The sequence below is a fragment of the Schistocerca nitens genome, chromosome 11 (genome assembly GCF_023898315.1).
Source record: "Schistocerca nitens isolate TAMUIC-IGC-003100 chromosome 11, iqSchNite1.1, whole genome shotgun sequence".
NCBI classification, from domain to species: domain Eukaryota; kingdom Metazoa; phylum Arthropoda; class Insecta; order Orthoptera; family Acrididae; genus Schistocerca; species Schistocerca nitens.
This window is the reverse complement of record NC_064624.1, coordinates 39,416,047-39,443,911: the sequence shown is the minus strand read 5'-3', so window position 1 is coordinate 39,443,911 and position 27,865 is coordinate 39,416,047. Positions and strand designations below refer to the sequence as shown.

The window sequence follows — 27,865 nt, the reverse complement described above, 5'->3', positions numbered from 1 at the left end:
TCTTCTGACATTCCACACCCTGACACAAAGAACATTATCCTTTCGTTTATTATTCAACCTTTTTCTAAAGGTTACCTACCCCTTGGCAGTCCCCTCCCAGAGATTTGAATGGTGGACTACTCTGGAAACTTTTCCCAATGGGGGGGATGATCATGACACCTTTCCAATTACAGGCCACGTGCCCTGTGGATACAAGTTATGTGTATTTAATGCATTGTTTTCCATTGTCTTCTGCATCCTCATGCCGTTGATCATTGCTGATTGTTCCGCCTGTTAGGGGCTCTTTCCCACTCCAAGGGCAAGAGAGGGTGATTCTTATGCTAGAAGTCTTCGGCCACCAGCAGCTACACCAGTGTCGGATACCCATCCACAATAGCAGCCCAAAATATGAACGCCCTGTCCCCAGCTGAACCCATGGACAGAAGCCTGCACCAGTTGCTGGTCACCTACACAGTCTTGTATGACGATCCCCAGGCGTCATTCGAAACCTGTACTCACCGGTGAACAGAAACCACTCCACTGGCCCAGGTTCCGTTCCATGTGACCCTCCAGCCAATCTCTTTGCACTCCAAGGTCCTAGGTAGTTTTTTATTGTTGTTCGTAGTGACTCCTAGGGATCTTATTAATCGAGTGAAAATGGCTACTTACTGATTGTGTCGACAAGCCTCCAAGTTGACACCAAGCGGAGTGAGTACTTTTACAAATAGAGACTCCAGCAAACCAGAAGTGAAACAGAGCTCACAGAGTTCTATTTCCATGATAAAGAGGCACACAGGCAGTCATATGTGCCCCTGAATGGGACCAAAATTTCCTGCAGCTACGTCCTTAGATACCTAGGTGTCTCCCTCTGCCTGTCACTGTCATTTATGCAGAACTGCGCAAACCTGTGAAAGTCGTTTGGTCATATTCTATATCAACTGTACCACATTTCTGGAAACAAGTGGGGAGGAAATGCAGACGAACAAAACAACGCTGCAATTTCTCTTGGATATAGAGCTGTTGCATATAGTGCTAAGGCGTGGGAGAACAGCGCTCATGCAGTTAAGACAGAAGGGGCCATGTTGACTATTTATGGCATTACTACAACAGATCCCAGTCAGTGGTTGCTTCCTAAGACAGAGTAAAATAAGAATTCAGTCCTAAATAGTGGAATCCACCAACTGAATAAGGTTGCACAGTATGGTCTCTGTTGTCAGGAAAGCTCAAGATTCAACCTCATCCCAATGGCGCAAGGGAGACATGACTACGTCTTGAAAAGTGGGTTTAATAGTGGAAGTGCTACCTGTGACTATGGTGCCAAGAAGCAGACAGGGAGACATGTTGTGGGGGAGTGCCCACTCCACGTTTTTAAAGGGGGTTGGACGTGCTTGGTTCAAATGGTTCAAATGGCTCTGAGCACTATGGGACTTAACATGTTAGGTCATCAGTCCCCTAGAACTTAGAACTACTTAAACCTAACTAACCTAAGCACATCACACACATCCATGCCCAAGGCAGGATTCTAACCTGCGACCGTAGCAGTCACGTGGTTCCGGACTGAAGCGCCTAGAACCGCACGGCCACTGCGGCCGGCCTGTCGTACTTGTCCAGTCATAGTTCTGGCTGCCTGTTTGTATGTGAATTCTTGTATTTCAACAGAAACGATCAGTTCACCAGAATATATTATTAGACTCGCATACCAGTCATAATTTACGCCAGAATACCTGTCTGACTCCTTGATTAATCTCTAATGGGCTGGCGACCTCTATGAATGGGAAACGTAAAAGCTGGAGAAGGGTCACGTTGAGTTTAGTTTTCACTATTCTATTCAATAAAACACAGTCAAGTTTCAGAATATCATTTGTTACATCAGCTGACTCCATTTTATTTTGAAAGGTTGAACAACATGGAATGGGACATGACAACGCTGCAAATGGATGATCTGAGACCTATGCTGTCTCAGTCACTCCAAGCTGTTCGGCGCATCACAAGAGCCACGGTCGGCAGGATGAGATGTGAGAGCTGGCGTCTACCTGATTCTGAGTGGATGTATAAAACTGGTGAGTATCTTATTTGGAAGTGTGTTATTGTTAAATAAAGCGTAATGAGCTCATTTAGGTAGTCTATAAAAAATCTCGTCTAGGTTAATGAACACATGATGATGGAGTTGTGGCTGAGTAGAAAATTCTGTTGTAAGTAAAGTACATAGAGATAAAAACATTAGAACTAAATAATAATCACAGTTATTTGCTCAGTACCAATTGCATCTAACAAGGGAAAATTATCAACTTGGTCTCATATAAAAAAAACCACACACACTTGCAAATAATCAGCCCCAACTATAGATCTCGCTTAGAGATTCGGGCCATAATTCTGACAGTATGCAGTTATGACCCTCTGAACACATAACATTCTAACGCATGTGTATCACTTGTTTCTCACTCACTCCAGCCCACTGTGGCCACCCACACATGACGGAGTGCGAACTTCTGTATGGTACAGAAAGTAAGGGGTTCCTGTTTGTAATGTTGATAAACCAACACACGATAGTGTGGCACCTGCAGTAACAGTACACAATGATGGGCAAATTGCAATGTTTAAACGTCAAAGCTCGAGTGAGTTGTGACCTGTTGGCATGGTTACATGTGGCTATTCGACTAACTCTTACACGAGGCAAACGAAGGTCTGAGTGTTTCTTTCCGCTATTATTTGTACCTTGAGATATAGTTGGAGCAATCATAGAGAAGATCCAGTAAATGGAGAGAAGAACAGTTGAGTGAAGTTAGATTCTTGTTAATTCAGATGGCATGTGGTGTCAGGGTAATGTATTAAACCTCAGCGATAACTTCCGAATGATTTTATGGTTTCCAACTACAGTGCCGCCATTCCCCCCGGGTTTCACAATGCTGACGACGCCACCTCAGCGACCCAGTGCAATGCTCTGCTAATGTGTCGGCCTCGTACAGCAGCAGTGATATGACGACTCAGGACTGCGCCAGCAGCTGATTCAACAGCCTCCATCATGTGCTGCCTCAGCACTGCCCACTGACCAATGCAGGATGGCCGGCACCATGTTTCCTCGCCAGCGTGGTTTGGGTCATGTTTTGGGAGCCAAGATGACTGCCTGTGGTAGTGAGCCAAAGAGTGGCCCGCCGCTGGCTGGCTGACTGCCTGGCTATGGACTCTGCGTCAGCCTCAGAGGGTCGAACCAACAACCCGCCATCGACTGGGATGCTGGCGCCTCATCTGTTGCTGCGTGTAGCCTAGTCGTGTGACATGCCCCACCATCCAAGAGAGCTACCACACTTGAATGCTTTGTTAGTGAAATGGCACCTATTTACATGTGGCTGTGTGCCTCTGTTTTGCTAAACGTACCGTTTCGCGTCACGTACTCATAACACGCTAGCTTGGCCATGGGCCCCTTCTGCCTGTGATTTGCGCCATGCAAAACCGCTACATATACTCTTTCAGCAATTTGACGGCCCTGTGGCCTCTATTCTACTTCGCAACTGTTGGTATGCATACCTCACTGCAATCTGGTCTGCACCTGGCTGTAACCTGTGCTCAGAATATTGCACAAAACTAACTTTCCCTATTCCAAACGGTTGTGCCTCTACATAATGAAAGGATGACAATGATCATGCTACCCTCTCACCTCAGTCACTTTCATCCAACAACTTCATTGGTACATTGGGACAGAGACGTAAAATCACGAACTGACTGATTAAGGGGCTTGCTTTGAAGATGTAATATTGTCAAAAACCACTCTGCCTCTGTCCATCACAGAGAAGTGTGTGTGTTTTATATATAACTCCGGCGGAATGTTAATACTAGAATATTGCTAAACAGTGTCGGCCATACATGTGCATGGTATTGAGATACTATCTGCTCATATGGTTTAACTGTTTTTCGTGTTGAATAACATGTGTTCTACTTGTAGGACAAAGTTTCGAAATACATGGGGCAGACGTGATAGGCTTCACTCACTTCTTACTTCACTTTCAACATCAAGTGGGTATGAGGGCTCTGGATGCCACTCCCCCCCCCCCCTGTACAGGACTCTGCACTCGTGCATTAGGCAGTTGCAGTAGGGTGCAGCCAGTGACAGGCAACCTGCATGTGCAAAAGTTTAAAAGCTATGCATTCAAGAAATCTAAGATTAATATTATCATAATTATGACCATTTTTTAAAGAGGGGGTGGGTGATCGGTTTTTTAGGGTTGAGATATTGCAAGTCTACCATTTTATCCTTAAAACAGAAGGTCAAGTTGGTTATGTTTACTTACAAGGTTACAAGTAATAAACATGAAGGTTGAGGACAGATTTCAGTCGATGTCAGATAAGGAGAGATTATGCTAACACAGCAGTAGAGCACACCGCCTCTAGCCTTGACAAGGGCCTGAGTTCACCGACAGAGAGACTCTCCAAGTCTCTCCAGTTGCGTCGTGTTCAGCTGACGTTATCAAACAGATCCCGTAGAGCCGCCAGATCGCAGGGACGTTGAGACCGCCGCTTTCCTCACTCTGTTGTGAGACATTTCCTGTGAGTCTGAGATCGGATGGTTTAGCGGGTATGTCGGGATGCGATAGGACGCCTCAGTAGTCGTCAAGCCAGGAGCGCGTCCACGCAGATCTGTGAACACGGCTGCTGTCTTGAGAGAGTCCACAGGATACTCAGAATAAAGCTACGCCACAGGTCCGGAATTAAAAGGTCACTATATGATGTGATGCGATCGAGACTGTACTTACACAAGACGTCAGCACAAATGTCTGACTCGTGACATTGCTCTTGTGATAAAAGCGAGAATGCAGGAAGGTGCTGCCATTTTCTTCAGAACTTCTTAGAGTTTTGAGGCCATCTGGTGCTGCGAGTGGCCCACTGACACACATACGCTCCAGAGGGTATGGGGGCCCACTACACGATGCCAACCCCAGCAGAACAGACACTATGAGTCGCAAGGAAAGGTAGAGCCGGTGGCCTTAGAAATAGTTTAAAGTGGATAACAAGCACTTTACATTTTCACGCTTTTATTTCACCTGATCAAATTAAGGCATTCGCGCACTCTCTTATATATAACCTGACATCTGAGTGAGTCAACATTACAACATGCATAGTACACGAGCAGCACACAGTAGTGATAATTATACTACTATACAAGAACAATGCAGACAGATATGAACACGCATTTCTCTGGATGGGACATGCACAACTGTTGATATTCGTCACCAGTGATAAAATCAACTGCAGTTGTAAAATTTGGCAACTCTAGCTGGTTTTATCATTGATGACATAAATTAATGTAAATTCCATATGTTATAGTTTGTATCGGAATACACGTAATACAATAATTGTAGCTTTGCATCTTTAAGTTGACATAGATGTACAACAGCGTAAAACATCGATTTTTGGAGCAACTGTTTCAAACTGTGGATGCATTACTCTTACATGTTTGTTCGCCTTTCTATTAACGAATTATATAATGATAAAAATATCAAAATTTTACGGACTGCAATTTCATAACATTATGGCTGCAGTACGAACATTCATGGTCGCCTTGTAGCGGAGTGGAAGAGAGGGGAGTCTTTTTCTCTCTCTCTCTGTCTCTGTCGCTAATTTTTGTAACTCGCAACAGTCGCTAGCTATCGAAAACTCTTGCTACCCCACAGCAGGTATGCTTAGAAAAGGGTCGAGGCACAGGAAAGTTTCAGCCTTAGGTTATGTCCAGGTCAGACAGTAATTCTACCAAGGGTCAGATATAACGTCAGATGTCCATTGAATAGCGATGAATTATGGACTGAAGATGAAGGGAATGGTCTGGAAGAATTAATATGGAAAGGAGTGGCACACTGAAGTACAAGAAAATCATGAAATGCATCTGAATTTCCTTTAATCTGTAGATACAACGGTGATTAATACCATATAGGTAGGAATAGACACCTATGAAAAGGCCATCACAGAAATTGGACAAACAAAGATAGATATAAGGCGTTTACTGAAAAGAAACCTTGAGAAACAGAAAAAACACTTCAGTTGAAGTGTGAAGAAGAAATGACAGTGGCAATGGAAAATACTGAAGATCCCATGTAAGCGTCATAGATTGACACAGATTTGGGACGCAGAAGCGATAGATAACATACCTTCGCAGTTTAAGAAATCATTGGCGCAAGTGTCAACCAAGAACCATACAAGTTGGCGTCTAGACTACATGAGAATGACGGTACACTGTTAGACTGAATCCTGTAGTCAAGAGCAGATACTTGCGACGCCTATCACACAATTAGCATAACACCTCGTCTATGGAATTTGTCGACAGGGATAATGCACTATGTGTCAAAAATACCTGGGCATCTGGCTGCAAATGACTTCAAAGTTCGTGGCGCCCTCCATCAGTAATGCTGGAATTCAGTATGGTGCTGGCCCACTCTTAGCTTCGATGACAGCTTCCACTCTTGCAGGCATACGTTCAGTCAGGCGCTGGAAAGTTTCTCAGCGAACGGCAGCCTATTCTTCACGGAGTGCTCCACTAAGGAGAGGTATCGACGTCGGTCGCTGAGGCCTGGCACGAAGTCGGCGTTCCAAAACATACCAAAGGTGTTCTATAGTATTCAGGTGCTGCATTATGAACTGGTGTTCGATCGTATTGAAAGACGCGATCGCTATCTCCGAATTGCACTTCAACAGTGGAACACAATATGGTGCTTGAAACATCAATATAGACCTGTGCTGTGATAGTGCCATGCGAAACAACAACGGTTGCAAGCCCCTTCCATGAAAAACACTACCACACCATAACAAAACCGCCTCCGAATTTTACTATTGGTACTACACACGCTGGGAGATAACGTTCACCAGGCATTCGCCATACCTGTACCCCGCTATCGGATTGCCACATTGTTTACCGTGATTCGTCACTCCACACAACGTTTTTCCCTTGTTCATTCGTCCAATGTTTACGCTCCTTACACCAAGCGAGGCGTCGTTTCTCATTTACTGGCGTGATTTGTGGCCTATAAGCAGCTGCTCGACCGTGAAATCCAAGTTTTTTCACCTTCCGGCTATCATGGTACTTCCAGGGGATCATGAGGCATTTTTGGAATTCCTGTGTGATGGTTTGGATAGATGTCTGCGTGTAACACATTACGACCCTCTTCAAATATCGGCGGTCACTGTCAGCCAACAGACGAAGTCGGCCTGTACGCTTTTGTGCTGTACGTGTCCCCTCACGTTTCCACTATCGCATCGGAAACAGTGGGCCTACGGATGTTTAGGAGTGTGGAAATCTCGGATAGAGACGTATGACACAAGTGAGACCCAATCACCTGACCACGTTTGAAGTCTGTGAGTTCCGCAGAGCGCCCCATTCTGCTCTCTCACGATATCTAATGACTATTGAGGTCGCTTATATGGAGTACATGGCAATAGTTGGCAGCACAATGCACCTAATATGAAAAACGTATGTTTTTGAGGGTGTCCGGATACTTTTCATCACATAGTGTATATACAGAGTAATAGAAAAGAAAATAGAGGATATGACAGATGAGGATCATTTTGGCTGTCGGAAGGGTAACACTACAAGATAGCAGCACGTCTGACGTTGTAATTGATGAGGGAAGCAAAACTAGAAAATAAAATGGACACATTCATAGGACCTGTAGACCTAGAAAAATCATCTGGAAACGTAAAATTGTACAAAATGTTCAAAATACTGAGAAAAGTAAGAGTAAAATGCAGCGAAGGACGAGTAATATGTAATAAGTACAAGAACCAAGAGGGAACGGTAAGAATGCAAGATGAAGAACAAAATGCTGTCCCATCTTCATACCAACGCGTTCTGTATGTTCCATTGTTCAATGTTCTGCTGAGAACCTTATCATTTCTTGTCTTATCAGTCCATCTAATTTTTAACATTCTTCTGTAACACCACATCTCAAATGCTTCGATTTTCTTCTGTTCCGATTTTCCCAATGTCCTTGATTAACTTTCATACAGTCCTGCTCTCCAAACTTACATGTTCAGTTATTCGTCCTCAAACAAAGACCGGCATTTGATATTAGGTGAATTATTTTGGCAGGAATGTCCTCTTTGAAAATTCTTGTCTACTTTTTAAGTCCTATTTAATTTGTCCATTATGAGGCACTTTGTGCTTAAGGTAGCAGAATTATTTTAGTTCGTATAGACCTTCGTCTACAATTTTGATGTTGTTGTTGTTGTTGTGATCTTCAGTCCTGAGACTGGTTTGATGCAGCTCTCCATGCTACTCCATCCTGTGCAAGCTTCTTCATATCCCAGTACCTACTGCAGCCTACATCCTTCTGAATCTGCTTAGTGTATTCATCTCTTGGTCTCCCTCTACAATTTTTACCCTCCACGCTGCCCTCCAATACTAAATTGGTGGTCCCTCGATGTCTCAGAACATGTCCTACCAACCGTTCCCTTCTTCTAGTCAAGTTGTGCCACAAGCTCCTCTTCTCCCCAATTCTATTCAATACCTTCTCATTAGTTATGTGATCTACTCATCTGATCTTCAGCATTCTTCTGTAGCACCCCATTTCGAAAGCTTCTATTCTCTTATTGTCTAAACTATTTATCGTCCATGTTTCACTTCCATACAAATACTTTCAGAAACGACTTCCTGACATTTAAATCTAAACTCGATGTTAACAAGTTTTTCTTCTTCAGAAACGCTTTCCTTGCCATTGCCATTCTACATTTGATATCCTCTCTACTTCGACCATCATCTGTTATTTTGCTCCCCAAATAGCAAAACTCCTTTACTACTTTAAGTGTCTCATTTCCTAATCTAATTCCCTCAGCATCACCCAACTTAATTCGACTACATTCCATTATCCTCATTTTGCTTTTGTTGATGTTCATCTTATACCCTCCTTTCAAGACACTGTCCATTCCGTTCAGCTGCTCTTGCAAGTCCTTTGCTGTCTCTGACAGAATTACAATGTCATCAGCGAACCTCAAAGTATTTATTTCTTCTCCATGGATTTTATTACGTACTCCGAACTTTTCTTTTGTTTCCTTTATTGCTTGCTCAATATACAGATTGAATAACATCGGGGACAGGCTACAACCCTGTCTCACTCCCTTCCCAACCACTGTTTCCCTTTCATTCCCCTCGACTCTTATAACTACCATCTGCTTTCTGTACAAATTGTAAATAGCAATTCGCTCGCTGTATTTTACCCCTGCCACCTTCAGAATTTGAAAGAGAGTATTCCAATCAACATTGTCAAAAGCTTTCTCTAAGTCTACAAATGCTAGAAACGTAAGTTTGCCTTTCCTTAATCTTCCTTCTAAGAAAAGTCGTAGGGTCAGTATTGCCTCACGTGTTCCAACATTTCTATGGAATCTCAACTGATCTTCCTCAAGGTCGGCTTCTGTCTGTGTTTCCATTCGTCTATAGGGAATTCGCGTTAGTGTTTTGCAGCTGCGACTTATTAAACTGATAGTTCGGTAATTTTCTCATCTGTCAACACCTGCTTTCTTTGGGATTGGAATTATTATATTCTTCGTGAAGTCTGAGGGTATTTCGCCTGTCTCATACATCTTGCTCACCAGATGGTAGAGTTTTGTCAGCACTGGCTCTCCAAAGGCTGTCAGTAGTTCTAATGGAATGTTGTCTACTGTGGGGGCCTTGTTTTGACTCAGGACTTTCAGTGCTCTGTCAAACTCTTTACGCAGTATCATATCTCCCATTTCATCTTCATCTACATCCTCTTCCATTTACATAATATTGTCCTCAAGTACATCGTCCTTGTATAGACCCTCTATATACTCCTTCCACCTTTCTGCTTTCCCTTCTTTGCTTAGCATTGGGTTTCCATCACAGCTCTTGATATTCATGCAAGTGGTTCTTCTTTCTCCAATGGTCTCATTAATTTTCCTGTAGGCAGTATCTACCTTACCCCTAGTGGGATAAGCCTCTACATCCTTACATTTGTCCTCTAGCCATTCCTGCTTAGCCATTTTCCACTTCCTGTCGATCTAATTTTTGAGACGTTTGTATTCCTTTTTGCCTGCTTCATTTACAGCATTTTTATATTTTCTCCATTCATCAATTAAATTCAATATTTCTTCTGTTACTCAAGGGTTTCTACTAGCCCTCGTCTTTTTACCTATTTGATCCTCTGCTGCCTTCACTATTCCATCCCTCAAAGCTACCCATTCTTCTTCTAGTGTATTTCTTTCCCCCATTCCTGTCAATAGTCCCTTATGCTCTCCCCGAAACTCTGTACAACCTCTGGTTTAGTCAGTTTATCCAGGTCCCATCTCCTTAAATTCCCACCTTTTTGCAATTTCCTCAGTTTTAATCTACAGTTCATAACCAATAGATTGTGGCCAGAGTCCACATCTGCCCCTGGAAATGTCTTACAATTTAAAACCTGGTTCCCAAATCTCTGTCTTACCATTGTATAATCTATCTGATACCTATTAGTATCTCCAGTGTTCTTCCATGTATACAACCTTCTTTCATGATTCTTGAACCAAGCGTTAGCTTTGATTAAGTTATGCTCTGTGCAAAATTCAACCAGGCAGCTTCCTCTTTCATTTCTTAGCCCGAGTCCATTTTCACCTACTATGTTTCCTTCTCTCCCATTTCCTACTCTCGAATTCCAGTCACCCATGACTATGAAATTTTCGTCCCCCTTCACTACCCAAATAATTTCTTTTATCTACTCATACATTTCATCAATTTCTTCGTCATCTGCAGAGCTAGTTGGCTGTAGTAGACGTGGGCTTTGTGTCTATCTTGGCCACAATAATGCGTTCACTATGCTGTTTCTGTAGCTTAGCCGTACTCCTACTTTATTATTCATTATTAAACCTACTCCTGGATTACCCCTATTTGATTTTGTATTTATAACCCTGTATTCACCTGACCAAAAGTCTTGTTCCTCCTGCCACCGAACTTCACTAATTCCCACTATATGTAAGTTTAACCTATCTATTTCCCTTTTTAAATTTTCTAACCTACCTGCCCGATTAAGGGATCTGACATTCCACGCTCTGATCTGTAGAACGCCAGTATTCTTTCTCCTGATAACGACGTCCTCAGGAGTAGTCCCCGCTCAGAGCTCCGAATGGCGGACCATTTTACCTCCAGAATATTTTACCCAAGAGGACGCCATCATCATTTAGTCATACAGTAAAGCTGCATGCCCTCGGGAAAAATTACGGCTGTAGTTTCCCCTTGCTTTCAGCCGTTCACAGTACCAGCACAGCAAGGCCGTTTTGGTTAGTGTTACAAGGCCAGATCAGTCAATCATCCAGACTGTTGCCCCTGCAACTACTGAAAAGGCTGCTGCCCCTCTTCAGGAAACACAAGTTTGTCCGGCCTCTCAACAGATACCCCTCTGTTGTGGTTGCACCTACGGTACGGCTGATGTTAAGTTTGACACTAATTTCATTTCTGCTACACTTCATTAATTTAGTCTTTCTTTGGTTTTGTGCAGATGTTCTCACACTTACCTGCCCTTGGAAGCATCAGAACTGTGTGGATGACATTTTCCTGAGATTCTGATTGTATTTTTCCAGTGTCATATAGTCTACAAACCAATTGGGATAATAGTTTCGTTTCCTAATCCCTCAACAATTTTGGAAATTCCGAAGGACTGTTCCGTATGCCTTCCACATGATTTGGTCACAAGTCTTTCTGACCACTGTTTGTTTATATGGGATGGGGAGGCAGCCATTTCGACGACTGCTGGTTGCTGTGACCTCCTACCAGGTCACCTGGGAACAAAGCAGCGTGGAACTGGCTGCCACAGGCAAAAGCGACACCCAACTCTGAACACCACAGAACGCCACTCTGTGTCCCAGCTGACTCTGCCTCTACATTACGCAGCCTGTGCTATAGTGTCAGTAGTAAACGACACATGGCAACCACAAATCTCAATCCAGATTCCATCAGTCTGTCTGTGATGGTTGGTGATCTCACCACTCTGTTGTCTCGAACCCTACTTGTCGCTCCATGTTCTGCTGCCATTGCCCCACAGCCAAATGTCAGTGTAATGTGTCAGTACGATGCTCCCAAGTCCCTCATGTCGAAGATCAGACCTTTTACAAAGTGAGTAAGATGCCCATTCATTGAACGTACATGTTCTTTGGACATTTCTTTTGTGATCTGCCCATGAATAATTCCAGTAGCTTTAGACACAAACAATAACCATTGTGTACGCACATCATTCTCCATCTGTAGGTATATCTTTTCAGTACTGAAAGTAAGCTCGCATCCGGACTAAATTCGAAATCATCGCACATGCATAAATGTTATGCAGTATGATTTTCTAAATGGCAACATAGTAATAAATAGAAAAGCAAAATAGATAGTAACATTGCTGTTCTACTAGAAAATATTGCTTATCGACTACAATATATTGTTGCCAGATTCATGAATTTTGTAAAGAAAACTATTTACGAGGATATTCTAATTTATGTAAAGCTGATTTAATTAGATTTATTATTATAATACAAATATTGTTAAAAATAATGTCTAAAATAAGTGAAAGTCATAAAAATTATTTAACTGAAGTAAGTAAAAATTATAAATATATTTATTTATATACCTGAAGAAGTAAATGCAAATCAAACAAGTATTGTTAGAAATAATAAAGCTGTATGTAGTGAAAATCTTTGGAAAAAGTTACCATTTTATGATATTTATGACGTTTTTCTAACTACATAAGATAATCCATTAAAAGGTATATTTCCATTTTCTACAAATATATTTGCAAAACCAAAAGATAGAAAAACAATTAATGATTGCTTAGTTGAAAAGGCATTTGGAAACAGATTACAAAATATAAAATTAGCAAATAATGTAGATGTAGTACATCCTAATAATTTCTTAAATGCAGTAAAAACAAAAAATTGTAAGATTGTTAAAGACTGTTTGAAAGTTCATCATGGTGCAAAAATAAATTTTAATTTATATTGTGAATATGAACTACAAACAAATGAAATAAATGAAAAATTTCAAGAATTTTGACAACAAACACCAAACTATAGTATTTTAACAGAAAAAGTTTTTAATAAAAAATTCAAATATAGTAAAGATCATATTTTTGAAAAAAATATCTAATTTTCAAGCACAAGGATCTGGAGGGTTATTAAATAGAATTATTGGTTTAGAACTAGCAATTAACAAATATGTGCCTCTAAGAGGATCATCTTATATTGATTTACCTGAAGTAATAAAAAAACAAAAAGCTTGTTTTAATGGGAAAAATAATGATCAAAAATATTTTCTGTGGCCTATAAAATCAGCTTTGTTTCTTGTAGATGAAAATGCTGAAAGAATAATAAAATTTAAAGATATTCGACTTGATCTTGATAAAAAACTTGAAAATATTGAATTTTCTGTACTAGTTGATCATATTCCAAAAACAGAAAAAATAATTAATGTACCTATTAATGGTTATTCATTTGATAATGAAGTTGAAAGTTGTCAAGTGTATCCATTAAACATAACAAAAGCTAAAAAGGAAAAACATGTAAATCTACTTTATTTTTAGAATGGTAATAATTCACATAATTCTTATTTAAAATTTTATTTAGACTTGTATCAAGTCCAATGACTAAACATTCCGAAGTAAAATCTATTTGTGAATTATGTTTACTACATTTTAATAGTTAAGAAAAACTAGATGAACATACAAAAAATTGTTTAACTAATAAACCTATAGCAGTTGAAATGCCAGGTGAAGGAGAATCAGTAAATTTTAAAAATTATCAATTTACACAAAAAGTTCCATTTGTCATTTATGCTCATTTTGAAAGTTTACTTTTAAAAATGGATAATTACGAACCAAATCCCGAAACACCATGTACAATGAAATATCAAAAACAGGAAACAAGTGGATGTTATTATATTAAATATGTGTATAGAAGTTATAAAGACCCTGTATTTTATAGAGGACCAAATTGTCATAAAAAATTTATGGAATGTATAAAACATGAAGTTGAAGAAATCGGAAGGATTCAATCTTAAATTGAAGAAATGCCACCACTTTCTTGATGAATACTAAATACATCTTAAATCTACAATTTGTACAGTTTGTAAATGTCCTTATACAAAATAAATTAAAAATTCGTCGTCATGATCATTTAACTGGAAACTTTATTGCTCCATTACATAATATGTGTAATTTAAAACTAAAACAACCTAATTTTGTACCTATTTATTTTCATACTTTATCTGGATATGACTCTCATATTTTTGTAAAAGAACTTGGTTAAGATGATAAAGAAATAGAATTAATACCAAATAATGAAAACCAATACCTTAATTTTAGTAAATATACGAAACAATAAAAAAATGAGATTTGTTTATACATTTAGATGTATGTCGTCTTCACTTAATAAGAAAAATCAATTTAAAAATATTAAAAAGTATTTTTCTCCAGAATTATGTAATTTAATAATTAGAAAATGTGTTTATCAATATGATTACATAGATTCTTGAAAAATTGAAGAAATGCAATCACCAACAAAAGAAAATTTTTATAGTGAATTAAATGATTGTGACCTAAGTTATGAAGATCATGAACATGAAAAATTAGTCTGGGAAAAATATAATATAAAAAATCTTAGTGAATTTCATGATTTATATCTTAAAACTGATGTAGTATTGTTAAGACATGTTTTCCAAAATTTTAGAAAAACATGAATACAAACATATAATCTAGATCCTTCGTGTGGTTTTACAGTACCAGGTTTATCTTGGGATGCAATGTTAAAAATTACTTATCAAAATCTTGAATTATTACATGATTATGATATGCTTCGAATGCTTGAAAAAGGAATAAGAGGTGGAATTTAACAATGCTGTAAAATATACGTAAAAGCAAATAATAAATATTTAAAAGATTTTAATAATAAAGAAATATCAAATTATATAATGTATCTAGATGCAAATAATTTATATGATTATGCTGTGAATCAGTATTTACCATATGGTGGATTTAAATGGGATTAACCAAATAATTTTAATTGTATGAGAAAAAGTGAAATGTCAAACAATAGTGTAGATGGATATATATTTGCAGTAGATTTAGAATATCCAAAAGAATTACATGGTTACATACAGATTTACTGCTAGCTCCTGAATCAAAACTTATTCCAGGTACAAATGAAAGTAAACTAATAACTGCTTTAGATAAAAAGTGTAATTATGTAGTTGTTGTTGTTGTTGTGGTCTTCAGTCCTGAGACTGGTTTGATGCAGCTCTCCATGCTACTCTATACTGTGCAAGCTTCTTCTTCTCCCAGTACCTACTGCAACCTACATCCTTCTGAATCTGCTTAGTGTATTCATCTCTTGGTCTCCCTCTACGATTTTTACCCTCCACGCTGCCCTCCAATGCTAAATTTGTGATCCCTTGATGCCTCAAAACATGTCCTACCAACCGATCCCTTCTTCTAGTCAAGTTGTGCCACAAACTTCTCTTCTCCCCAATCCTATTCAATACCTCCTCATTAGTTACGTGATCTACCCACCTTATCTTCAGCATTCTCCTGTAAATTATGTAGTACATTATCGAAATCTTAAACAATATTTATCTTTAGGAATGAAAGTTACAAAAATACATAAAATTTTAAAATTTAAACAATCTGATTCATTAATGATGTATATAGATCTAAACACACAGTTAAGAACTAAAGCTAAAAATGATTTTGAAAAAGATATCTAAAAATTAATGAATAATTCTGTATTTGGTAAAACAATGGAGAATATAAGAAATAGATAAGATACAAAATTAGTTTCAAATAGTAAAGTATGTGATAAATATGTAGCTAAACCAAACTTTGAATATAGAACTATATTTGATGAAAATCTTGCTGCTATTCACATGAATAAAACTAAAATAATATTTAATAAACCTATTTATGTTGGATTAAGTATACTTGATTTATCTAACGAATTAATGTATGATTTTCATTACAGAATTATGAAACCTAAATATGGAGAAAATATTGAATTACATTATCAAGATACAGATACTTATATTTATAATATTGAAACTGAAGATTTCTATGAAGTTATGAAATCAATGATTCATTATTTTGATACAGGTGATTATCCAACAGATAATTTATATAATATTCCACAAGTAAAGAAGAAAGTTGTCAGTAAAATGAAAGATGAATGTAATGGAAAAATAGTGGAAGCGTTTTGTGGCTTAAGAGCAAAGATGTATGCTTATAAAGTTGGTGACAAAGTAGAAAAGTAATTTAAAAGAATTAAAAAATGTGTTGTTAAAAACAGAATGAGTTCAGAAGATTATAAAGATTGTTCATTCAAGAATAAAGAACAATATAGAAAATTTAATATAATTAAAAGTGAAAAACATGAAATATATACAATTGAAGTGAACAAAAAAGCACTAACTCCTCATGATAATAAAAGATATGTTTTAGAAAATAGAATAGATACATTACCATACAGTCATTACTCATTACTGAAAATGTAATAAAAATTATTATATATCAATCTGATAAAATTTATTCTATATAAATGGAGACTACTTTAATCAAGAAGCTAAATAATTTAAATATTTCTAAAGAAATTAGAAAAGTAAATGAGCTACAGATAATTGTATTATATAATATTACACACTGTGAATATTTAAATACTAGATTTGGAGAACAACATTGTCTAGAACTTAATAATGATTTTAAAGTTATTTTACCAATTAGATTTTCTAAATTAATTACGATTTTGATTTTGATATAATTAAAAGAGGACAAATAAAATTAAAATATAAAGGAATGGAGGAACTAAAAAAAATAAATAATGAATTTCATGATATAGATTACTCAATGTAAAAAATTTACTTCTGTTAACTAATACATTTTCTTATGTTGACAATGTAAAATAATTTTATATACTTATTCTTTAATATAATTTTAACAAACACGTTTTTCACGAAAGACAAAAATAGGACAACTTTTGGGACTAAGAAAAAGTCGTTAAAATGATTTTTATATACTTACTCTAGTATAATCTTAAAAAACATGTTTTTCACAAAAGTCGAAAATAGGACAGTTTTTTGGGGCTAAGGAAAAGTTGTAAAAAAAAAGCTTTTTTAAAATTTGGTTTTTAAAATAATACTTAATTCTCTAATTACATTACATTCACCTATAGGAAATATATGTACAATAAATAATTTTTATTATAGTTATTATTATATTATATTATAAATTATATTATAATATATTATATTATTATTAGGTGAAAGGGATAGAAGATAGAAAATGTATGTTCTGGATAACTAGGGCAATTTTATGAGTGTCAACAAACGATATTTTTATTTTCATAAATGTGAGGTACTGAGCCAGAACATACATTTTTTTATCTACTATGTACCTCAACTTTGTATCGGTATGTTGAGTCTTCTATCTCTGAGAGTACATCAGCATTAAATGAGCGTAAGGATCATAGAAATGGCATAAGGTAGATTGTTACCAATGATAATGTAATTAACATAAATCTTATCAAATCAGTGTTCATGTACACTGTATATGTGGCAACTTAGGTGGTTAGTGGGGGAATACAAGTCGTTCTTCCTTATCTCTCATCAGTAATTGTACATCAGTAAACGTTTTATATTAGAGTATCTTAATATCAGGTTTACATTCATGAACAGAATTTGCCATTCTGTATTACGATACAGTCATATGACATAAGGGAATAAAATAAGAAATTTGTTTATTATGATGGGGAATAATAGCATGTACGGTATCTGCCGTCAATGACTTACAATAGTTTAGATGCTCATAAAAATGTGGCATTAATAATGATATGTATTCATTTTAGCAGATTAACATCACACAGACATAAATCTCATTCACACAACTGTCGTAAATCAATTGATCCACACAACAAATAAAAAAAAAGAAGTATAATAAACTGAGATAAAAATGTATGATGGGATACTTTCCACAAATTACAGAACATTATGTGTATACCACCTAACTGTAAAATGTTCAATTAATATGTAATATACCATACTAGTACAAATGTAGTCATAGATTTTCATGGTCCTTAGAACGCTTAGGGGAAGAAGGGCTATTTCAGCTGCACTTGCAAAATGCCTCATACAGTTTCTTGCAGAACTACTAAAATATATTACTTATGTTAAAACAAGAGCATCCTAAATATAAAAACACGTATGAGTGGACATGATTCTTCCTCGTTTTCATACAAATCATACAAATCATTGGAAACGTCATAAGGACTACTCATATTATGAAACCAGCATAGACACGATTCTGTGCAAATCATTATGTCATATGCATGTCAGTAAGTCAAAGTAAAATAGGCAAACTACACGTCCTCATTTACGTTACCTTCTGTTATTGGCACATAAAACTGATTGTAAATGCAGGTTCCAATCCTGCCTCGGGCATGGATGTGTGTGATGTCCTTAGGTTACTTAGGATTAAGTAGTTCTAAGTTCTATGGGACTGATGACCTCATATGTTAAGTCCTATAGTGCTCAGAGCCATTTGAACCATTTGACTGTAAATTATCTCAAGATCTCTTATTCCTTAACTCCGTCTTATTGCTGAGCAAGTCACGTGGTTGATTTTTGAAGCTGTTGTATATTTGCGTTTCTTCTGGCAGGTTGATATCTCTACCCTTAGGCAACGTATGAAGAATTTTTATGACTGAATCTACGTCAGGTTGTTGTACTCCTCTCGCTCTGGCTGTTGTGCTCTTTAAATTTGTCGCTGGAATATGAGCCTTGTAACATCTGGTCGAGGTGTCCATGCTGTAACTCTTACAATTACTGGTAGTGTACATTGATCTAGTTTCAAAATGTGAATGCTACTTGCATACACTTTGTGAGGGCAGAGAGTGAAAGCTGCGCTTATACAGAAATCTGATCCACTGGCTTGTTCACTAGTTTTCCAGGAACGCCTCTCCAGCTACTGGCGAGACATGGCGCAGCTGCTCTCGCTCAGTGCGACGCACTACTCACAGCTGTTGGTTCCCCTCGCATTCGAAGATATGGTAAGTGGACTTTTCTCCTCCTCTTACAAACTGCCCTATATGTATAGGGGGTGAGAATATGATACACACCGAGTGGTCAGTTCTTGGAGTGTGTTTCCCAGTATTGCTGGTTCACACACCAGCTATCTTTGGTTCTCCTGTCCTAATACTAACCATCTGGAAGAAGTCTGAACCAACCTCTACTTCTGTGAGCCTTTTGGGGCTATGATACAGGGAGGCCAATATCAGAATGGTTAGAGATAGAGAAGAAAATAGTGTGTATCTATCTTTTTTCGTATTTGCTCGCTACTTCCTTAACAGATTCAGATAACTTTGCATCAGATCCTGCTTTACAAGCTGAAGCCTGTGAGCTTCACATTTAGTGGAGACTGGTCTAGAGTCTCTGTCTGGCATTTCATGTCACCATCAGCATCTTCGCTTCCTCAGAATCTCTACTCCTAATGGAAGGAGGAAGGTAGGGGTCTCAGATCACATAGCCTGCTAATTGCAAAGTTTAATAAGAAAGCAGGTAAATAAAGTTTTACACACTGATATGGATGCTGTCGTGGAGAATATCATAAGGATACTTAGCCAAGGGTCGACAGCAGGTGACACAAAAATCATAGCATAAGTAGACGATGTGATTTTATAGAAAGAGGATGAGCAGAAATAGCAAGAACATTAGTTTATTAGTCTACAAACGCTGGAACATAACTATATCTTTCTCATCCACAGTGATACAACTCATAATTCGAAGCGCATTTATTTCAGAGAAGCCAAAATTCGATGATGTTGGTTCACTACTAGTCTGTAAGTACCCTAGGGTCAGATATAATTTATGGCACAGTAACAATTGGGGTTCATAAGAAATGAGTAAGTTGACATCTGGTCCTATAAAATTACTTGTGCTCAACATGGAGGATCGTCGAATTCACGTCTCCTAATTAACCTGTATACATACCACATAATTTATACAGTTCGATACAACTGTGCGAACTCTTCCCACCCTAACATTCACTTTTCCATTTCCCGCGACTCCATGACCAGACGATAACGCATCTGACACTTGTGACTCGACACCAGTAGTGGCCCCGTGTGCTCACCACTGCCAGCACTGTCCATGTGACACGACAATGCCCCAGCCGCCACAACCACAGAGGACGGGCAACAATAACGAAAACCTGCATTTGAGGTCCACCAGTTAGCGCGTGTTACGCCAGCGAGTGGCTTTGTTAAAGGCACTGTGCCATTACAGTCACAAGAAGAATATTTAATGAATAATTTAATAGGCCAACGAAAATCTGTGCCAGACTAACCTGAAACCGGATGCTGCTTTCTGAGAGCATTCATCTTAGTCGTTAGTCTTTCTGCACGTGTCTCCTGGCATAACTAAAACCTTTATCGAGTCTGAAGTCTATGATTTATGAACACTACTAGCAGTGATTTTCCCACTAACGAGAATAATAGCTATGTGGTCTTTACACTTAGGATGTCCACGGAGCATTCAGACCGTTTGATTCCGACAGTAGTATACAAGGAAAGCAAAATGACTTAGTATGATCTGTGTCTTAGTGTAACTTTTTGTGGCGCATGTAGCAACGTGCAAATCCCTCAAGTCTTGTGTGACGCTCATCATGGGTCCTTTGAGAAGAGAATTAGGGACTCCTGTTTCAGTGAATTGATAATACTGTGGGTAGATTAAATCTTTTCTCTATAAATATTATGGGTGTTTGCTGGATGGTAATGTCAAAGACTGATACTTGTGGGTCCCGTATTTAAGACTGGTTTCTGCTGACATCGTATCATGTCCTGTCATTGCATCTTCTTTTCGTTACCATCACCCATGCATTCAATGTCAGGAAAGGCTATTTACCTTATACATATCCAATATTGTGTAGATTTAGTACGTCACAGCTTGCGAGAATGTTTAAAGGACGACTTCTTCATTACCTTTGTGGTGCAGCTTACGCTTCGTTGATCATATACTGCACCTGTTTAGGAAAAATGTAATTATGAAACGTCATTCCGCAAAATCAATGTTTTACAGAAAGTTTCGATTTAAAAACACACTTTGCTTTCTAAATGAAACTTAAGTTTTCAGATAGCTGTAGCAGTCTTGAGGTACGCGTATTCCAGATAATTCCACTCGTAGTTCTTCACTACAGCCCTGCAGAGAGGTATGGCAGGGCGTGTTGTGGCGCAGATAAGGATGCAATCTACGATTTCGACCCTACAATAAGGTAAAATAATCTTATGAACGTAAATCAAGGTAGAGTATACAGCTGACTGTCTTACTGGACCCCCCCCCCCTTTCCTGCATCTCAGAAAAGTGACTCAGTATGGCCACTCTGGTATCGACTCACCCCAATGATGTCGCGACAGTTCTCCCTCAATTTTGGACATTGCTCTTCTCGTCAACACGACGTCGAACTCCTAATAACTCTGCACAGAAGAAGAAGAAGAAAGAGACGCACTTGATAAGTATCTAATGAAGGAGAAATAAAAAACCGTATTCGATCACTGATAAGAATAATAATAAATGTACTTAAATCTGTTGTTGTGTTCATTACTGTAATACATTTCCAGCAACTCATCATCAACTGGCATGTTTGTCATTAAGGGCATATCCAGCATGGGCACTAGTGGAGGTGTAAGAGGTCGGCAGGTGAATGTGCCTGAGAGAAGACTGACAAACTCAAACTACAACACAGATGCTGATGCACCAGCAGCTGGTGGTTGTGTCAGAACACCGATATTCTCATAGAGCACATCTACAAACAAGAGCATCTCAAAAATAACAACAAAAAATTTAACACTGTAGAATACTCACGTATCTGCCTCTCAAAGATCGAAGTCCCTAGGGATCATCATAATCGTCATCATCATCATAATCGTCATCATCATCATAATCGTCATCATCATTATCAGCTGCTGGTTTCAGCTCCCACAGCGAGTCATGGCTGATTGCGTCTGGAATAGAAGAAGTAGAAGCCATAAGAATCACTTATAAACAAAAACACTATAGAAAATATGTATATTTACTTTCATCCTCTGCCAAGCTGATCATGGTGAATGACATGACACGATCGTCGGTAAATAGTGACAACAGTGTGGCGTCATCATTGTTATCCAATGTGGGTGGGCGCTTACCGCAGTCACCATCATCGGCACGGTTACCGCAAGAGCGCTTCACTCCGGCCTCAGTGCTGCCTGGCAGTCGGAGGCAGAGTAAGACTCATGTGGCCCTCCGCAGGGCAGTTCACAGACCTCTTCAGCCACGTAGCGTGCGCTGATGAAGAATTCAAGTCGCAGTTCATCACGCGCCTTCTCTCACCACTAACATTACTTACACATAGTACCTTGCGACAGGTCCCAGCGTGTTCGTACATGTTTGAACATGCCTCTCTCAACCTGCTACTACTCTCATTACTTGCAAAGCATGGGTGCAAAGCAGCACAAACTGGTTTATTTCTCGGAAGAAGAAGAATTTCACATATTAAACGAGTAGGATTATGCTATGACAGAAATGCTCGAAATGGAATACGCTGGCTGCCAGCAGCTGCTGATCGGCTACGTTTTGAGTGGCACATTGCAGACACCTGGAAAATCATCTCGACAATTCCCGAAAAAGAGATCCTGAGAAATCAGTACCCAGAACACGCCTGGGCATTGAGTCACACAGAACTTGGATGGCGTGTACCGGTACAGCTGCCCATGCAGCTTCAACACGATACCACAGTTCATCAAGGGTAGTGACTGGCGTATTGTGACAAGCCAGTTGCTCGGCCACAATTGACCAGACGTTTTCAGTTGGTGAAAGATCTGGAGAATGTGCTGGCCAGGGCAGCTGTAGAACATTTTCTGTATCCAGAACTGCCGGTACAGGACCTTCAACATGCGGTGGTGCATTATCCTGCTGAAATGTAGGGTTTCGCAGAGATCGAATGAAGGGTAGAGCCACAGGTCGTAACACATCTGAAATGTAACGTCCGCTGTTCAAAGTGCCGTCAATGCGAACAAGAGGTGACCGAGACGTGTAACCAATGGCACCCCATACCATTACGCCGTGTGATACGCCAGTATGGCGATGACGAATACACGCTTCCAATGTGCGTTCACCGCGATGCCGCCAAACACGGATGCGACCATCATGATGCTGCAAACAGAACCTGGATTCATCCGAAAAAATGACATTTTGCCATTCGTGCACCTAGGTTCGTCATTGAGTACACCACCGCAGGCGCTCCTGTCTGTGATGCAGCGTCAAGGGTAACCGCAGCCACGGTCTCCGAGCTGATAGTCCATGCTGCTGCAAACGTCGTCGAACTGTTCGTGCAGATGGTTGTGGTCTTGCAAATGCCCCCATCTGTTGACTTAGGGATCGAGACGTGGCTGCACGATCCGTTACAGCCATGCGGATAAGATGCATGTCATCTCGACTGCAAGTGATATGAGGCCGTTGGAATCCAAAAAGGCGTTCCGTATTACCCTCCTGAACCCACAGATTCCATATTCTGCTAAAGTCATTGGATTTCGACCAACACGAGCAGCAATATCGCGATACGATAAACCGCAATCGCAATAGGCTACCGACGTGCTGAAACCACACAATTCTGTGGACAGGAAACGGTACATTCTCCAAGCAATGTGGTAGCATATCTCACAGAAACACCAGGTTATGTGGACAAATCAGATAGAGAGGCAGCAAATAAGGTCCTACTGAGTGATCTTGGATAATGCCCTAAAATACCTTGACAAATAATCTTTGCTGTTGGCCAACGATATGTGTGGCGTGGGGATTGTCCTCATTCCAGATCTGGCTGTTTGGCTGTTGAAGACACCATCACGGATGAATGAGGCATCATCCACAAACAATACAAACTGTATGAAGTTTGCCTGTGCCGCGCTGTGGCCGATAATAGATTGACACAAGCAGATGTAGAGTTCAAAGTCCTTTTGTCCCAGTGCTTGCACATTCCACCTTTGCTTATTCACTGTGCACTGAACACAGCAACACACCCTACAATGAACACGTCACAAGCTATCTGATGCAATGGACCACTGACAGCAGAGATAGTGGTGTGCTTCTAGCACAGGTTAATGCGCGAGTGAGATGCTTGAGAGCTATGAGCCTAGTTGTGTACAGCAGGTCTGTTTGGTGGTCAGGGGTGTACACTGTTTATCAGTTGCTACTGTTCAACTGCACAACGGACACTCGAGATCTTTGCAAGAGTACAAAGAACTGCTGGCATCATTGCAACACATGCATTGAGTCTGACAGTCGTTGCTTGGACCAATTACTATGAGCTCCATTGTTGTTAAGAGGTGATTGCTCTGTATGTCCTTAACACAATAAATATGCATTTTCGAGCATTGGTTCCCTAACTCAATATAATCTGTTGTGGAACCCCTGTCACCTGTTTCAGTACGTCCCAAAAGGATTGGTACACCACGTATTGAGAACAGGAGTAGTTCTGTCACTGTTCCTTCGACCACTACTGATGTAGTGATGAACACTCGCATTCCAGGACAACATACTGGGTGATGCTAAGGTAGATAAAAAAAAAAAAAAAAAAAAAAGGAAAACAGAATGGGTAAGTGCGAGAGGGACTCACGCACTAAGGGTTCTGTACAAATCCCCCATCCTGGGAATCGAGAATACCAACGAGTTTTGACAGTTATCGAGAATCTGTATCGATACTGGCGAGATATTGGTCCCAGGAATACCAAGATCGGTTCAGAATATCCACATTAGCTCCTCAGCCTACAAAAACAAACAAGAATAAGCGAGCAGGGGAATTCAGTTTATGTATGTAGGGAGAGAAGATTTAATAAGACATTTCTGTTTATCTACTAAAAAATGACTACAACACAAATTTCATGTTTGGATGCAGTAATGTTCTTATGTTATGCTTATATCAGATGATGAATGCAATGTATGTCCAAATAGCAAAGGATATTTTTATGTGATGTAATTACAACTTAACAAGTTTGAGATTTTTTCTTCATTTTTTCCTTCACTTGTAGCAGAAAACTTAGTTGTTGCCAAATCTCATGATTCTAAGTCAATGAGGAGCACCCTATAGGTTTCAATGAGTGAGTTTCCGAGTATCAAAATATGTAACGTAAATGGCCATATCGTTTGATTGCATTGACTTAGAAGCTTACAATTTGTACAACGCCAAGGGAGCAAAGACCTTAATATGTGACATAAATTTGAATTTCGTACCCGAAACTGGTCCAGGAAAAATGATCTTGACACTCCGACAGACAACTAGACAGACTGATAAGAACATGAAAAAGAAGTACTTTTTCGTGTTATATAATTAGAGATTAATAATTTTCGGATTCTTTTCCTTTACTTACGCTGTGAAACCTTGCTTCTTGCCGAATTTCACTATCGTGGATCAACGGAAAGCACCTTCCAGGGTTCGACGAGTGAGTTCTCGAGTATTAATAAATGTGACTCAAATGGCCGCATCTATAAGGGTTCCATTTCTACAGACTGAGACATGGAACCTTAATCATTCCACAGTATTCTCTTTCCATCCACCGGAATTGTTTCGAGACATCTTCTCTGATTTGGTTTATCTGTTAATGTCAGCAAGAGCAACTGGGACAGGCTCATTTTTTCCCCTCTGAAACTTGCAAAGTCAATAAACCGTGCTACATTCCTTCAAATCTGCAATATTCGAGACGTGTTCAGATATAGACGGCATCGGGTTAGATGACGAGCAAGAAACTGAAAATTTTCGGCAAAAGCGAGCAGCCAGGCAATGGACAAACGCTACAAAATTTTGAGTGAAACTGACATTTCATGTGTGCACCATTAATTCAGACAATTTTTCTGATATGGAGCGGCTGATGCCTATAACTGCGATTGTAAAAGGTCGCAACATGTGTTCAGGTTTCTCACAGCGTTGGTAACGAGTAAGATTTTTACGGATTTGTCAACAATCTGGCCATTCTATTTTCGAAAATCGTTCCAATGTTAGAATTGAATCTCATCAGAGTCCCAGTCACGCCATGTGGCTCCACATGTGGGAACTCGACGCTGCTGGCAGCCTCAGAACGTTTCAGTCGGACTTGCCGTCACAAGAGTTTGCTTTCATACATTCAGACGTTTGTAATGTCCCAACTACCAAGAAATATCTCCAGCTCTCTTAGATTCACAAATGTGTGTATTTAATAAAACACCACTAGGCATCTGCTGTGCATTAATGTTTTAGTACCTGTACAAAACTGAATGTACTACACTCTTGCACTGGCAGTAATTTCAGTGTTATGTACTAGTGGTACATGTAACTGTAAATTAAGACAGGCTGCTACTCGTGAATGTCATGCAAGTAATTTGAAATATTTTCTGTGTGTCTCAGGGTAACCACACGAGTAGTCAGCAACTCCACGGTTGGATCAAGGACGTGGAACGTGTGAAAGACATGCTGCACACGAAATTAATCGGATTGGTACACGACGCGCAATACGTCAGCAAACAGGTAGGAAGAAGACAAGGACAGGCCGGGACGCTTGATATTCAGGTATGAACCAGTGCACACTCACATCTTTGTTGTACTCACTAAGATTTATTAAGAGTTTATTTCACTTTTAACCATGGAAGTATTCATTACTGATATAGAAAATAATGGGAACATTTAATTCAGAATGGTAGGAGATGGTGACGGAAACTCATTTACAGTTTTTTGATTGTTTAGCCTTCCATTTTTTTATTCGTATTTTGTCTAAAAATGTGCCAAGTATTAAACAGCAGACGAGCGGAGAAAACCAACACAATGGACGGTGTTACTGATTTGACTAGAGAAAGTATTGACGGTTGCAAATACATCCGAAGTTTTCATAATTCGTGGAAATAGTGATGTGGAACCTGACACGAAAACTGAGCGTGTCCCCACATTATGTGGGAAGAAAAAAAAGTCATCTCCAGGACAAATTACGCTAATACCGTGTAGTAGCGGCTCTAGCCCATATATTGGCATCCAGTCGGCGAGGCTACAATTCATGTTCATCTCAATATACGAAGGAAAAATCTAAGTAGTGATGAGGGAAGACGGGAAGACGCCAGAAGAGGGGAGAAAGCGCACATATTTTGTCCTGTGGCCGGTGTCTTTAAATAAGTTCGTAGCACAGGGACTAAATACTGGAAGTTGTGAGTGAGAGGAAAGCGGAGTTGTCTCTCGAGTGGTTGACATGTGGGGCCGTGGAAGGGAGAGGTGTAGGAAATATGCTGGCAGTATGGAGGGCGACAAGGTGGTTCCCTATGTGGGAATGGGTGAGCTCCCAGTAGGTCTTGTGGTGGTGTTCTCCGATTCCTTTAGGTGGCTTATTGTGGCGTAGTTATGGAAGTGGAAAACGTGGATAGGATGGACAGTTAGAATCTGTCGTAATTGCTATCAATTGTCGGTTGTCCGTTGTGCATTCGAACAGTAGCAGCTGATAAACAGTGTAAACTCCTGACCACCAAACAGACCTACTGTACACAATTACAGTTACACCCGAAGAGGTTGGTACTAGAGTCACTTTGGAGAATTATGTGTCTGGGAAGTGGACTAGGTCTTTTCAAACGAAGGTGATCAACTGACATCCCCAGTTAAGTTCATCATGGTAACTGATGTGGTATACGGGTGTGGAGAGGCAGTGGTCAGTGTGAGCAAGGAACTTGTGTGGTGTAGGGTGGCTTGAACAGAGAAAGGCAGTAGCTGAGGTGTCTGTTAGGGTGGTAAAATACATACTCCGGATAAAGTGTTATGTAGGATTATTTGCAGCCAACTGGGGCTGTTTTTGAGGAACCCTATTCTTACTCCACATTGGTTATGGTGTGGGGATTTTTGGTTCGCTACTCCACGACTGTCATCGGCATTGT

General features: G+C 39.5%; 1 protein-coding gene across 1 annotated transcript in view; it reads left to right on the top strand.

Annotated features, from left to right (window-relative positions):
* The window catches only part of LOC126212588 (uncharacterized), a 128,845-nt gene that overhangs the window by 49,134 nt on the left and 51,846 nt on the right, over window positions 1–27,865 (top strand). Inside the window, exons 3-5 of the mRNA XM_049940018.1 lie at window positions 1,876–2,039; window positions 18,902–19,008; window positions 21,124–21,227. Of these exons, the coding sequence (XP_049795975.1) occupies window positions 1,876–2,039; window positions 18,902–19,008; window positions 21,124–21,227 (375 nt within the window). The remainder of the gene's footprint in view (window positions 1–1,875; window positions 2,040–18,901; window positions 19,009–21,123; window positions 21,228–27,865) is intronic.